The following is a 14,165-nucleotide window of genomic DNA, read 5'->3' as shown; positions in this document are numbered from 1 at the left end:
ACATAGTTCTTGCTTATTGCTTACAAAAAAGCATACACACGATTTTAATTATATGGCTAAAATAACATTGGCAAGTTTAAAACGTACATGAAAAACACACAAACAATAGTAGTACAATCCCTCCACGCCCAAGCATTTCTCATATGGTAACATTTATATTGGAATAAAAATCAGCTGTAAACTCACAATACCAATAACTGACATGTAGTCCACTTGCAAAACTAATTTAAATGTATTTTAAATGTAGACACCATCTCATTTAAAAGAATTCAAAATTGTTTTAAACTGATTTGTTTGGTTTATTAAATCTCATTATATAAAACATCTGCACTCAGTCAAATGCCCCAATCCTCCTTTGTGTGAGATATGGACTGTGGAATCTGCCTATGCATGATTGGCGTGTAAAGCATTAATTGGCTTTGTAAAAGCAAATTAAATACAAATTAAAAGGTGGAGTTAGAGTTACTCATTCTTTTTGGAAGGTGAGAAAAAGGAAAAAATAGAAAATCTGCCTATTATTTAAATTTGTATTTAATTACTGAAAAATAGTAGCAACAGCACTGCATTGCCTCTATGATCTACCAGTACACTTACACTACAGTGAAGTTGAAATACATGGTAACTATACCTGCAAAAGTTGGTGGGAATCACAACAGCATACCCAACACACGTTCCTCCCAAGCAGTTTCCTAGCTCATGGAAAAGTCCATGAGCCATGGACTCCAGAGGTAAAACAATGAGAAATGCACTCATGAAGATCCCATTGGTTGGCTAAAAAGAAAACAGAGAGGTTTAGGTATTGCATGAAATATTCTTCCTATCTGTTGGTTACATTTTTATGAATAATTCCCTGGTTTTGAACAAACATAACTGGGTCCTGAAACATGCAAGTTATTATACATAACACATACTTGTTTTTCCACATATTACAAGGTGAAATACTCTAAAGACAAACGAAAGGCTTGGGAGAAGGTGGCTGGTAAGCCTCTTCTGAAAAGAACGCATGTGAAAGCGCTAACAGCACAGGACTTAGGTTTAAAAGCCCTGATCACAGCTTAGCTCTACCCGTTTAAGCAGGAAAATCAAATGCAAAATATTTATTTACATAAAATAAGTACATCTGTAAATATCTGCAGGATCAGGCCTTAATCAGTAAAATACAATACAGAATATTATGTCCCTAGCATCAGATAATAGCCTACTATCATTAAAAAAATAGATCTAACTAATCTTGCCTTTTAACAACAAGAGTTTTTAAAATATTATTTGTGGAATACTATGTATCATACAAAAGATGACTTGTGAGAACACTTACGAACATTACCGCAATTAAAAAGACAATTATTTATCAGCTACATAAATATCAGATGAGAAAGGACATCCACTACGGGACTTTGTAGCATTCACAGAGTTTTGTGCTTTGTGCATATAGCTATCCTGTTCTGCAGGTAAAAGGCAGTTTTGGAAAAGATTACACTCACTGATGCATAGATGATTTGTGTAAAAAAAGGTTTCAAAAGTTAAGTCTCAACCACTAATACTAGTAAAATAAAAATGGCCTTCTGAAATGCCAGCTGTCAGCAAGAGGCAGAACAGATACAGATTCATTTTAATTATTTTAATATGATGTGACTGGGTTTAATGAGGCATTAATGCTTTAGGAAAGGTAGAAACAGTATTATAATATATAATTAACTAAGAACTTTAATATCCATGGTGCAGTTATTCAATATTAACGTTTGTTATGTAGCAGGGGAAATAAATTCATAGCTATGGATTTCTGTCTTGGTAAGAGTCCTGTGGCCTCTGACCACATCTATGTTTTATTTGTCCTCTCTGCATAAATCTACAATATTAATTTTTTTTTTTTTAATCCGCATATTGCCTTACTGTTTAACACTCAGTGATTTGATGTGGACTGGCAGTTCAGCTTAACACAAAGCTGGAAACAACCTGGAAAGTAAATTATACCAAAAAACATGACACATAAACCAGCTCAGTTCCTGTTGGGACATGGCACTAACTCAACCATATTCAGTTTTCAAACACGTAAATATTACATGACTTAGTCAGAAAGAAGAGCTTTACCGAACTGATGTGTTTCCTGCCCTAAGGAGGAATAGTTTGCCATTATACTTCTGATAGAAGAATTTCACCTATGTGTCCTTGAAATGGTGACAGTAATACTTTTAACCACAAATAAACACCAGAATGTGGTATTAACTGTTAATTACCTAAGCATTACTCACTTATAGCACTATTCTCAAATAACTGTTAACGGATAGCATAATTCTCAAATTCAAACATCTGAAACCACTATAAAACTATATCCAGCTCCTACTATGCTTTATACAATTCATGTCAAATGAAAAGTTTATTTATTTAGCTTCTAGCTCTCAAGGGCATGAGGGCATGACACTGAGCAGACATCAAAATTGTTACAGAACAACCATGGAGAGCTTCCCTTTACCCACAGCCCCGCACACCTTATCACAGAAGTGCAATTCATATGCTCACTGACTTGACAACATTTGAGTTGCTAAAATGGTTTGGCTAGAACATGTCTACCAACAGGTGATAACGCTAGTGTGTCAATACTGCAATCCGATTTCATGTGGTATATTATAATTCAATGTTTTGTGCTAATAATTTGAAGCTACAAGGAGCAAACTGTGCCTATGAAGTGTACATATATTACAGGAGATTCACAATCACTTTTACATACATTTTCTCAGTCATCTCAGGAGGTATTTTGCATCATTCCAGACATATGGCTTTCCCTGCCCCAGTCTTGCCTACACTTAGAAGGTCAGATCAATGAGTGAGCAGACGGAATGTACTGAGGACAAGTGCGGAGAAGCATTCACATAGTGATTCTCCAGTGTTGTGTCAAGAATAAGGATCTTCAGAATTAATTTCTCCAAAATCCATAAATTACCTGAAATCTCCAGAAGACAGGAAAGCTTAAAACAGTGCAAGAATTACAGCGCAACCTCAACTCGTTTTGTTGTCAATAATGAGAAAAAATCCTGTAATTAAGACAATATAATTTTTGTTTCAAATGTATCAGCAGAAAGAGCTAATTTTTGTTGCTCAGATTTCCAAATGCATTCTGAAAATGAAAAGGACTCAGAGGAGCAACAATAAGAACTTACAAACTTAGTTTTCATTTTATAGAAACCTTGTAAAATATAAGACTTTGATGAAATAGTGGAACTCTCTAGCTAAATTAGTTTCAAGATTGGGAGACTTTTTCAACTGTAGATACCAGAAGGATAATTTGCTTTACGTTTAAAAAGAAAAAAAAAAGGAAGACTTGGATCCTGCAGAAACTGAAGAGCTTGTCTGGAAAAGCTTTCTACTCATGATTGGTTAGTTAGAGGATTGTATAAAGCTTGGAAAGACTGAACGCATGGAGCAGGAAGAATTATAATACATTTTTATGACAAATTCAGCTTTTCCATTGTATATAAATATGGCATATGTAAGTATGACTTTTCTTTGCTCTTGTTTGAGCAAACTGCTCTTACACTGCATTAGTGTTTTGATCACAGTGTACTTATTACAAAATAAAAAACACACTTGCCCATAACAACTACAGCTATCATAATATCCTAAAGAATACTACTATATTATTACTTTATATAATTTTATTGTAGAAGTTTTCTTACAATATGTGATGTTATTCTAAACACTCCCTGTATTTTTTAATCCCCTAAAACACATGCAAGTTATTAAGCCTGCTAAGTTTTCTGAAATAACACAACTTGAGATCAACATAAAGATTAACAGTTTTCACCAAACTTTTGACTGAGTCTGACTTAAAAAAATATATATATATATTTTAATGTTGAAAGTACTCCTACTAATATGAAGATACAGCAAGAAAATTCACAAGTACTTGTGAGACAGGAATCCTACGCAGAAACTGTAAGGATCATCTCAGTGATCCATCTTGCTCTGTATCCTGCTTTTAGTTTGTACCAAATATTAGAGGAATGAGAAATATGCTCTATACTGTTATGAATCAACTCAGCACCATCTGAAGGTTCTACTTCATCTTCTTTTAGTGGCCATCTTACACTGTGAAATAGGAAAGTATTGTTTAGTATGGATACTCTACATGTATAGACATCTATCTAATGTAAAGATGCTGGCACTTGCTGTCAGCACTTTCTCAACAGTCTTGATTTAGAAGAAATATATCACTAACAAATATAAAAATGATTAACGACGTTTAGAGCAGCTCTACAGTAAGATAAAATATTTCAGTTCAGCGCTGCAAAAAATGACTGGTGGTGTTTTAAAATACTTAAACTGTAAGAACTTGAAACGGCAAAAAATAATACCTTAATAAGTTAGCAATTACTGTAAATCTGAAGATAGGTTCCTCTTTTAAGACAACAGCTAAAACGCCAGGTGGAGACTGTCAGTGCTTTACTAAATCCAAAAGATTCTATGGCTGGTCCTCAATGGAGCAGATGGCCATGGATGCACAGGCGGAGCCAGACAGGGATTTTGTTCTTTCATCTGCTCAACCCATTTTCATTCTGGTTTTGACTGCACTGGCAATCTCAGCCTGCAGTACATCCCTGTACTCCATGTGCCCATTGATTCCAGACAGACTGCTCAAAAGCAAACAGAAAACAGGGACCACCTCGGCAATCCCACTAAAAAACACAAGAAGTTGTCTTATCCCTTAGACTTTGGGGTTTTTTGCCTTTGTCTGTCTTCTTCTAGATGAATATTTAGGAAATACACAGTGTGTTCTCATTTCAAAAAATGTAGAAAAGGTAAAAAAAATACTTTTTGACTCTGATGAATTAAATGACAGACAATAAAAGATCAGTGAAATTCACTACTAGTATTATCTTTCCACTTTAGCTTTTCAAGAAATGTTTATTGATAAATGTAACTGTTAAAACACCAGAAGAATTTAGAGGTATTTTACAGCCAAGATGTATAATTTTATATTCATGGACAGGACAACTCCAGTCCCAAGGAGTAAACCACTGTTGGAAGTGGAACGATTCTAGAAAGGTATTTAACAATGGAGCATTACTCACAAGTGACTGATGAAAATGAGGAGTAATAAGGAAAAAAAAAAAAAAAAAAAAAAGAAGAAACATTAGTTTAACTGGAATCCAGTTACAAAGACCTACAGAAGAGATCTTCTGACTAAAATATAAATAAATCACTAAACATAAGTGAGCTAAGATGACCACAGAATCATCGTATGGTTGAGGTTGGAAAGGACCTCTGGAAATAGTCTGGTCTAACCCACTACTGAAGCAGGGACACCTAGAGCAGGCTGCCCAGGATTGTATGTAATAGACCAACAACTGAGAAGGCTTACAAAGATGTCTTTGCATATTTCCAAGGAAAAATTTTGCCCTGCTTTCCATTATCCAGGCTGAGTAATATTTACCTATTTTTATATTCCCATATACACACATGAAAGTAAATATAAAATAAACAGTTCTGCTTAGCTCCTCTGCAGTGATTCTGCAAAAACAAAGTAGTATATGGTCCACGACAGAGAAGGCTCAGGAGAGAAAGGATAATGTGATAATGTGATAACTAATCTACAAATATTTGATGGAGAGCTCATTCCAAATGAAAACAAGATACGTGTATTACAGGTAAAGAGAAGCTTAAAGACACAATTTGTAAGGTTACAACATAGATCAACTACCAGAAGAAACTGCCTTATAACAAATCATTGAACGGAAGAACAGTCTCCAGAGAACAATAAATAATCCATTACTTCTGACTATTAAAACAGCCCTGGGAAAACCTAGAAAACAGTTTGTAGAAAACAGCCATCATATTCACTGGCAGACAGATTTAACGTGTTACATTTTCCATCCCTGACTCCTGTTCTAACCATAGGAAAGCCTGTGCTTTAGTCTACATGCACTTGTCCCAGCAAAAACAGAAGTGGCTGTCAATTTCTGAGGGTTTTTTTAACACAAAAATTTGAATTCTAGAATTAAGGAGACTTTGACAGCAAAGCTCAACACATAAATCAGATTCACACTGAATACTCCCTTTCTCATGTCATCGGAGATCCCCTTCATGACCTAGGGCCTATGGAAGTGGTGGTGACAGCAGCAAGGTGTGCTGCCGCTGCAGATGTGAGCGGGCAGCCTGACATAGCCCTTGGGACAGGAGTGGAGAGGCAGAGAGCCAAGGAGGGCTGAGCACCTGCTGCAGAGAGGAAGGCGGGCAGCAAAAATAAACAGGATAGCGGGTGAGTTTGAGAAGAAATGACGAGCAGTGAGCAAGGGAGATTCAGGATCCAGTTTAAGAGATGATGAAACAGTTGGGAAAGAGGGCATAATGTTGCTGTGAAAGAAACTGAACATTTGAGTCTACAAAGAAATAGCGAGGCACAAATATGCAAGTCAAATCAACAAGGAGGAGAAAAACTGACTGAAGAAAAGCAAGCGGGGGAACTAAAGATGACCAGACAGACCAAGACGAAAAAAAAAAAAAGCCCACAGGAATGGAATGGCTATTTGAGAAAATATGGAGAGACACCAAAGGGTGCACCAGAACCTCTGGGGCAGGGTGGGAGGGAATATTTACTGGACAAGCAAAGGCTGAGGAGGACTGGATTAAAAATACAAGTCCGGAAGAAAAGCAGGGGAAAATTAATGAGAAAGACTGGATAGGAATTGCATTTAAAACAGATATTTAATCTGTGATGTTAACAAAAGTATATGCAGCTAAATATGGAGGTTACTTAGAATATTTCTCACTATTCAGAAAATAATTTTTTTTTAAAGAAGTTAAAAAAAGTCAACATCTTCAGTTTTATTACAGCACTGTAAACTGGCTGTGAAACATCAGCCAATCATGCCACAATAAAGACTACAAAATCACTAACTCTCCCCAAAACAAGAAATACTCATAAACTAACTTTTCTTACATGAATAATTTGACTTCAACAGTACTGTCCATCTAAGTACAAGTATTCATGCATATCATGAAGACTATTATTTTACTAACCCATAAAAGTCACTAAAAAACAAGAATAATGTACTGAAAGTATTTCATTCCATTAATTTAACCTGTCTCTGACATACTTCATTTTTCTCTTGGTAATATTTAATATAGGTCTTCCAGGGATCATAATTCTCTTTGGCCAGTAATTCAGAAATACTGTACATAAAGCACTTAACAAAATCTGATTTTAAATTTCTGAGAAAAAGATTCCTCCACACCCTTCCAAGATTTTTCCTTGTAAATTCTAAGACCTCCATCTGCAAATTTTTCATCATTTTATTGGCTTCTGAGAGGAGTAATTCCTGAGTAATTTGCATGACTTCTGCTGGATCTCGTCCCATCCAAGGGCCTACTTATGGACAGGTAAGTGAACAATTGCTGAAATGTGTAAGCTGGAGTTAAAGAGTCTATTGATCTGACTGAAATTTTTCACACAAATGTAAAGGCAGGTGCAGAACAATTCCTGCAGATTTTGCAAGGAAAATTTCAATGTATTCCTACTGACAAGTGTCGTGACCCAGCTCATAAAACCACCCCAGGTGGGATGAGTGGGGTTCGCAGAAGTTCTGTATATTCCCTTGGGGCAAATTACGGTGAGACGACACCAAAGAATTGAGTGCTGGCTTATAACTTTAACGTATATAATTGTTTACGGGAAAAGGGAAATGTGGGGTATGAAATGTGAAATATAAGAGAATCATAAAAGAAGGTAAAGACAATTCATGACAACACTACCAACCGCCAACAACACCGAATCTTACAGCAATGTGATAACGACAGCATAACTTCCAACAATACTAAGAAACCCGCAACCGCTCGTAAACCTTACAATCACTTAACCCACAACCGTTCACAACACTTGCAATCACTTTTCAGTACTAAAATGAACAACATACGGAAAACCTGATAAACAAGCCCCAAAAGGAGCTGGCATTAAACTTATAAGGTGTTGCCATATGTGCCAGAGAGACAGAGATCAAGAGATGCTTGAAGAGAAAAAGAAAGGAAAAGGAGAGAAGAGAGAGAAAAGTTTTTACCACTCTTTGGATCCTTGGAGATGAGTGTCAACATCTTGGGGGGGAGCGTTACTCCATCAATATGTCAGCATCTCAGGAGTCCTCAGGTGGTGGGCGCAAGCCCCTTCTCTTTTTTTATTCACCTTTTACAGACAAAAGTTCTCAGGTCTCCGCCTAACTTTCTTCAATTAGCATACAATCGATGGAGGTGTCTCCCAAATTAGCATAGGAAGCGGAGAGGGGTATCTCCTTAATTAGCATGGGGAGAACATGTTTCTGCACATGTGCAAGAGGGGGAAGGGTAGCACTAACCCTTTCAACCAATTGAGCTGGAGGTCATGCGGACCCTGTATTAGATTAACTTCGGCCCTCTTGGCACCTTCAAGCTAGAGGCAGCTGCCTTACTCAGCAAGGGTTTGCTACTTTGTTGTAAGACCAAGACTAGGTCCCTTGTTAGTGAAGGGAGTAAAGCCTTCAGTGCATTCTTTGCTTCTTCTTATTAGCAAGGGATAGGACTAGGAGTCTACAACCGAAATGCTTTGAGACATCACAAAGCCTTGCCTCATCAGGGACTTGAGAGGCAGCTGCAGTTTTCTTGTAAAACTGCATTAATAGACCGTTACAACAAGTTAAAGTTATCTTTCAATTCCAGCTAAAGCAAAAATATATTCTCAGAGGCAGGCTATATCCCAGCTGAAACACGCCCCGCTGAAAAGCTGTTACTTCACTTTTAAATGCAACCAGCTTTAACAAATTCGTTTCATAGCTCTCATGCTTCCTGAGCTCATCCTCCAGTTTCAGACAGACCTGACAATTCTGCTCTTCACCCTTAAAGCTTCATCTGTCAGAGAGAGATTTTGCTTTCAGGAGCCACAGTTCTTCCCACACAAATACCAAAGCACCAGGAACAGAGACCTTCAACCCCTGCTTATTGCAAGGGCCAAGCTCCCCTTAAGGAAAGGTCCTTGGCTAGCAGGACTTCCAGCCTCAACAGTTTCGCACGAATCACAGAACTGTGTGTGCAACAGCGAGTTAAGTGACCTCACATTTTGAAGGCCCTTCCACAAAAGGGGCATTTCATATTTTTCTGGCAATTTTAATTCAATAGGATACTTGAAGCCACCAATTAGCAGATAACTGTCTCTTTAGGTCTTGACCTTTCATATGCTTCAGATTTATACAATGCACAGCTATTACAGTTACTAAAAACACTAAAAGGGCATATATAATGTGCCTGTAACAAAGGTTTCCATGAAACAGAACCCCCCCCACCACCCTAACATACACAGCTGAGATAGATTTTTTTATATGCTATGGCTAATTATTTATAGCTGACTGTTAGGAAGTACCTTTCTAAGGCTTAGGTTTTTAGCCAATTCTATTCATTATATAGGACGTCAAATGGCAGACCATGAAGTGATTTCAAGCCACTCCTCTTATCAAATGCAGCATCATTAAACAAGCTTTCAGTACATCTTCAGAGTGAGGAAAGGTATAAATAAAAAAAGTTTTGCCTTCCAGGTGACAATTAATAGATTTTAAATATAATTAGCACTTACTAAAATGACCACATAAATCCCAAACTGAAGCTGCAAAGACTGAAAACTGCTAATCTTACCTGTACGAAAAATGTTTTAAACAATTTTAAAAAGAGCAAACACATCAACAGGAACTGGTGACTGAGGTGACTTAACGTTCTTAAGAATATAAGGAAAAAATACATTGAAAATTTAAGTTAAAAATGCATAATTTAAGAATGTAAGAGCAGCAGTATTAGGCTGCACCAAAAGTCCTTCTGGAATAATGTCTTGTCTCCAAGGAGGCCATATGGACGCGTAGGAAAGACTGTAAGGACAGATCAAATACATTTGTTTCCTGAGAATTTCAACCACTGGTGGCTCAAGGACTTCCTGAGCCAGATGCGGTTTCCATATAATATGTAAACCTCAGTGAATTTGTTTCCATGATCTTGTCCAGTTTCCTCCTGAGTCTCTGCAACCGCTCAGCACACACAGCATGCCACGATACACAGCCCCAGAGCTAACTCAGTGCTGCATCAGGAGCTATTCCCACCTGACACGATCCAGAAAAAATACAGAAAAGGCCAGAGTTTCCTGCTATCACTATAATAAATTATATATCCACTTATTAAACTACATTCTGGACAGGTCTGATAAAATATTTCCTTTTCTGACAACAGATGAAATAGGCACAGTGATCTGCAAGGCAAACAGCATAACATCTGAAGGAATTATTTTAGCTGGAGCAACCGCGTTCATAAACTTAATCTAATTGATTACTATAAATATATTATTAAAAAATATAAACATAGTAAAAAAAAGTAAATGCAATTACCTGATAAAACTAAATGATTATAATACAAAAAGAAATCTCCTGACAGCTAACAGTATTTGGTCTGATGCCTTTCATTTTTGCCACTAGTTACTCCTCTTCCCACTGAAAAGGCAAATACCAAACCTATCAGACAGAGGTGATGAGCAATGGCTTATCTTATTTACACTCAGGATGCTAGAAACTGAAATCAACCATTAAAAAATATTAAGATTTTAGACACATTTCCGGTTTGCTTCCTGTGAATGGCCCTGCACAAGTCATTCCACAGCACGACAGCACTTCTTCAGAATTAGAGAGGACTGAAAATTATCAGACATGTAATAGTCGCGGTTATTTTGAGGCAGAAGACAGAAAAAAATTACAAATTATCAATCAATGTGAAGAGAAAAAAGTAACAAGGTAGGTATGAATCCAAACCTGCTTGCTTACACACACAGCTTGCAGCAATGAAGCAGTCCTCCTACAGAAAGTGCCTGTGTGCTTTAAGCAGATGCATGGTGGGAGAGAGCCCTTCCCCTGAAGATTCTGTCCAAGTCTGGTAGTTAACTCCCTGCAGACAGGCTCTGGGTGCCACCAAAAGAAACTGCCTCTCTCCAGTGACTATATGGACAATTTACACATTTGATCTCTTCCGACTGCTTTGTTCGGTGTAACTAAGTGGAGAGACTGCATCCAAGTAATTTTAAAACTATATAATTGTTAACTAATGTGTCTCAGGATGTTAAAGAAGGAGGGTAAGGATAGAGAAATTAATGACTATCTGACAGAGATGGTAAAAAATTGCTTTTAATGAAAAAGAGTAATCTAGCAGATAAAAATTAAAATGTGTATTTTGATAAAATCACATCATTCTCAGAAGAAAAAGTATGGACATTAGCAATACTAGCATGCAGAAGGTACCATCTATTGTTTCTGTCTCCCAAACCACCTTCCCATTTCTTTTGGCACACTAGCACCTTCACTTTCTGTAAACACATTTTGGGGACTTTTCTTTTCTTCTTTTTGGTTCTATTTCTTCCTTTTCTGCTTTCTGCAAGTCCAGACGCTATTGATATGCGTGCTGATACTTTTCCAAAGAAAGAGCAAGACTACCCAGGCTTCCTCACAGGCCTGTCTGTTAACCTCTAATACTATTCATGTAAAAACAAAACCAAAACAACAACAAAAAAATACCCCAACAAAACCCAACTAAACAAAAAAAAACCAACACACAAAACCTCACAAAATAAAACTGTACATTTCCTTTTCCACCAAGTTCTGCAACTTTAAGGTTATTTAATATAAGAAAATCTGCAGGAATTGGCAGCAAATTGCTTTGGAAACACTACAGAAACATTTCTGCAAAGTGGATCTGCCATAAATAATATACAAGTTTTGTATATTTTTTTTTTTATATATGTAATTCGTTTAAGAGATGCATGGGTACAAAAATCATTGTTGTCAGTTTTTAGATCAGCTTAAAAAAAGAAAATAGACACCAAGCTCCCTTCACACCTTCAACTGTGACACCACAAAATGTCCTTTAACTTGGGCACTGAATTATGTTTCCTACTAAAGAAAAGACAACATCCCTAATTCAGAAATGGAAACCGAAGGCAAAAAACACTGTGTGATTTTAAGAACTGGTCTTTCAGAGGACATATCCTGTGGTGCATAACCAGATTTGAAAATAAGACACTGAGAGCACATGCTATACCAACAATTTACCAGTTTATCAGCTGATCTCTAACACCACATTAATGGTTAAATGCAAAACAAAATTATTGAAAAATACATTCTTAAAACATAAGTTTGCCTTGATTCAATTAAAATAGTCCATAAGAAAAGCTCTCAATATAGTGAGCATTACTAGGGTTCAACACCATGATCTACTTTGAAAACAAACTTTACGGCGCAACGCACGCAAAAGCAAAATAATTTCATAAGTAGGTGAATGTAAAATACTTTGCACACTTCTTTTGCCCTGGAAGCATTAGCTCTTAGCATTCTGCCAACATAAGGAAGCTGGTAAGTTCAAGTGGCCTTAAGAGGTCACAGCCAAGGCAGCACAAAGTAACAAATTTGAAGCACATGGTGAAACCAAGGTTCCCAACTTTGAACTGCTGAGCCACAGCACACCATCAAATGTCACAGGAATTTTAAGGAGCCAACAATTCTCAGGAGCATTCTCAAGAGGAAAATTAAGATAAAGAGATTATTATTTACCTGCCAAGAAACGGCCCCCAAAACAGCAGTTGCGACAAGGCTGAAAAATACCAGTTGTTCTGAAATTAAACAGAAGTGACGCATTCCTTTAGATGCCATAACTCTGTCAAGGCTGTTGTTATCTGCACGGTGGGTATAGTATACCTTGTGACAGTCATTTAGTTTTGTGTGAAATCCCCAAAGAGTTATTAAAAAAATTACATGACAGATCATCCAGAAAATTCCAAAAATTGAAAAACCAGGTATCACAAAATACCAGAGATCCAAATCACGCAGTTTAAAGGCTGCAAGAATGAAAAATATTAGTTCAATGACTCCAACTGAGATGACAGAAAGCCTTCTGCAAATTTTACCACGGTACAAGTAGGGCTTCCATCGTTCAGTAACTGAAAGTCCACTGAAGTAAACGTCGAGAAGGGGATCTGACATCAGGCAGCTGAAGAAACACGCCAAGGCAAAAGGGTTTGTGGGGATTTGCAATGATGGAAAAAAGAGTAAGGATGAAATGGCTCCAAAAATTGCCAAATTTGGAATTGCCAAAAAAGACTTCATACGTAAGTCAATAATCAACACAGCCAAAGCCATGACCAACAGAATAATACTCACAGATTTTTCTACAAGCATAGTTGTGCTGGCAATTGCAAATCCAACTAGCTCCAAAAATTCAACTGTTGTCAGCAGAGTCGGTCGATGATGGACACAACCGCAAATCCTCTCAACCAAAGCATGTAATATCCTTAGAACAATTGCGGAAAGGAGCAAATATTTAGTAGCTTCTTCTTTCACATCCGTTTTGAAGGCAGAATCATTAAGAAAACAGAGAAGGCCAAGCAAAAAACCAAACCAAAGATTGGAAAGACTCAAACTTGCTGTTTCCATTGAAAAATAGTAGTACAGTATGCTGGCAATTCCAAGAACAAAGAGCCCCAGAATAAATATTACCAAAATCAGGGCATCCGCAGTTTTTTCCCATCTGACATAAAGGCCCATACAAATGGCAACCAGTAAGTTGATTCTGGCTAGACAGCCAAGGTATCTGACTGATGAGTGCATGTTCACTTCTCTGTTTGCTTCTTCTAGCCTTGTCATTGCTGCATAGAGACAATGACTAACACAATAACGCAGTGACCTACACATGTAAACTGGAGTTAGGGAGTTTTACCCACTTGACTGAAGGTAAACACTTGGGTTCCATCCACCAAACACAAGGCAATCACCGCCTTTGGTAATATCATTTCAACAACAGTGGTCCAGAATCACTGAAGTCCTGGAAGGAAAATTTTAAAAGTTTCAGTGGCAAATAATTCCTTTTAATTACATGCAGCATAAACATGACACATTCTTTCTCACCAAGGAGTTAACATCAAAATTAAAAACCACACAATAAAGAGCAAGTAAGTGTGTTGTTAAAGGTCATTCAAACTGGGGTCATTATTAAAAACAATATTAAATGGTTCCACATAAATCTTATTTCATAATTTGAATGAGAAGAAAAGGTAAACCAAATCTGGCCCGCGCAGTTTTTCCAGAAAACCCATCCATTAGGTATCTATACTAGATATATCTATGGGAATTCAA

At 37.0% G+C, this 14,165-nt stretch overlaps 1 protein-coding gene across 1 annotated transcript; it reads right to left on the bottom strand.

Moving 5' to 3' along the window:
- Positions 1 to 628: 628 nt before the first annotated feature.
- On the bottom strand, positions 629 to 13,724 carry TMEM168 (transmembrane protein 168; the record flags this gene model as incomplete). The annotated part of the gene is made up of 2 exons (XM_010081367.1): positions 12,588 to 13,724; positions 629 to 771 (listed from the first exon to the last, which is right to left on the bottom strand). Coding segments are annotated over exons 1-2 (1,280 nt in total), but the record flags the coding sequence as incomplete, so codon positions are not given.
- Between the last annotated feature and the right edge of the window lie 441 nt (positions 13,725 to 14,165).

The sequence above is a fragment of the Pterocles gutturalis genome, unplaced genomic scaffold (assembly GCF_000699245.1).
Source record: "Pterocles gutturalis isolate BGI_N339 unplaced genomic scaffold, ASM69924v1 scaffold22144, whole genome shotgun sequence".
Taxonomy (NCBI): domain Eukaryota; kingdom Metazoa; phylum Chordata; class Aves; order Pterocliformes; family Pteroclidae; genus Pterocles; species Pterocles gutturalis.
This window is presented reverse-complemented; position numbering and strand designations above follow the sequence as displayed.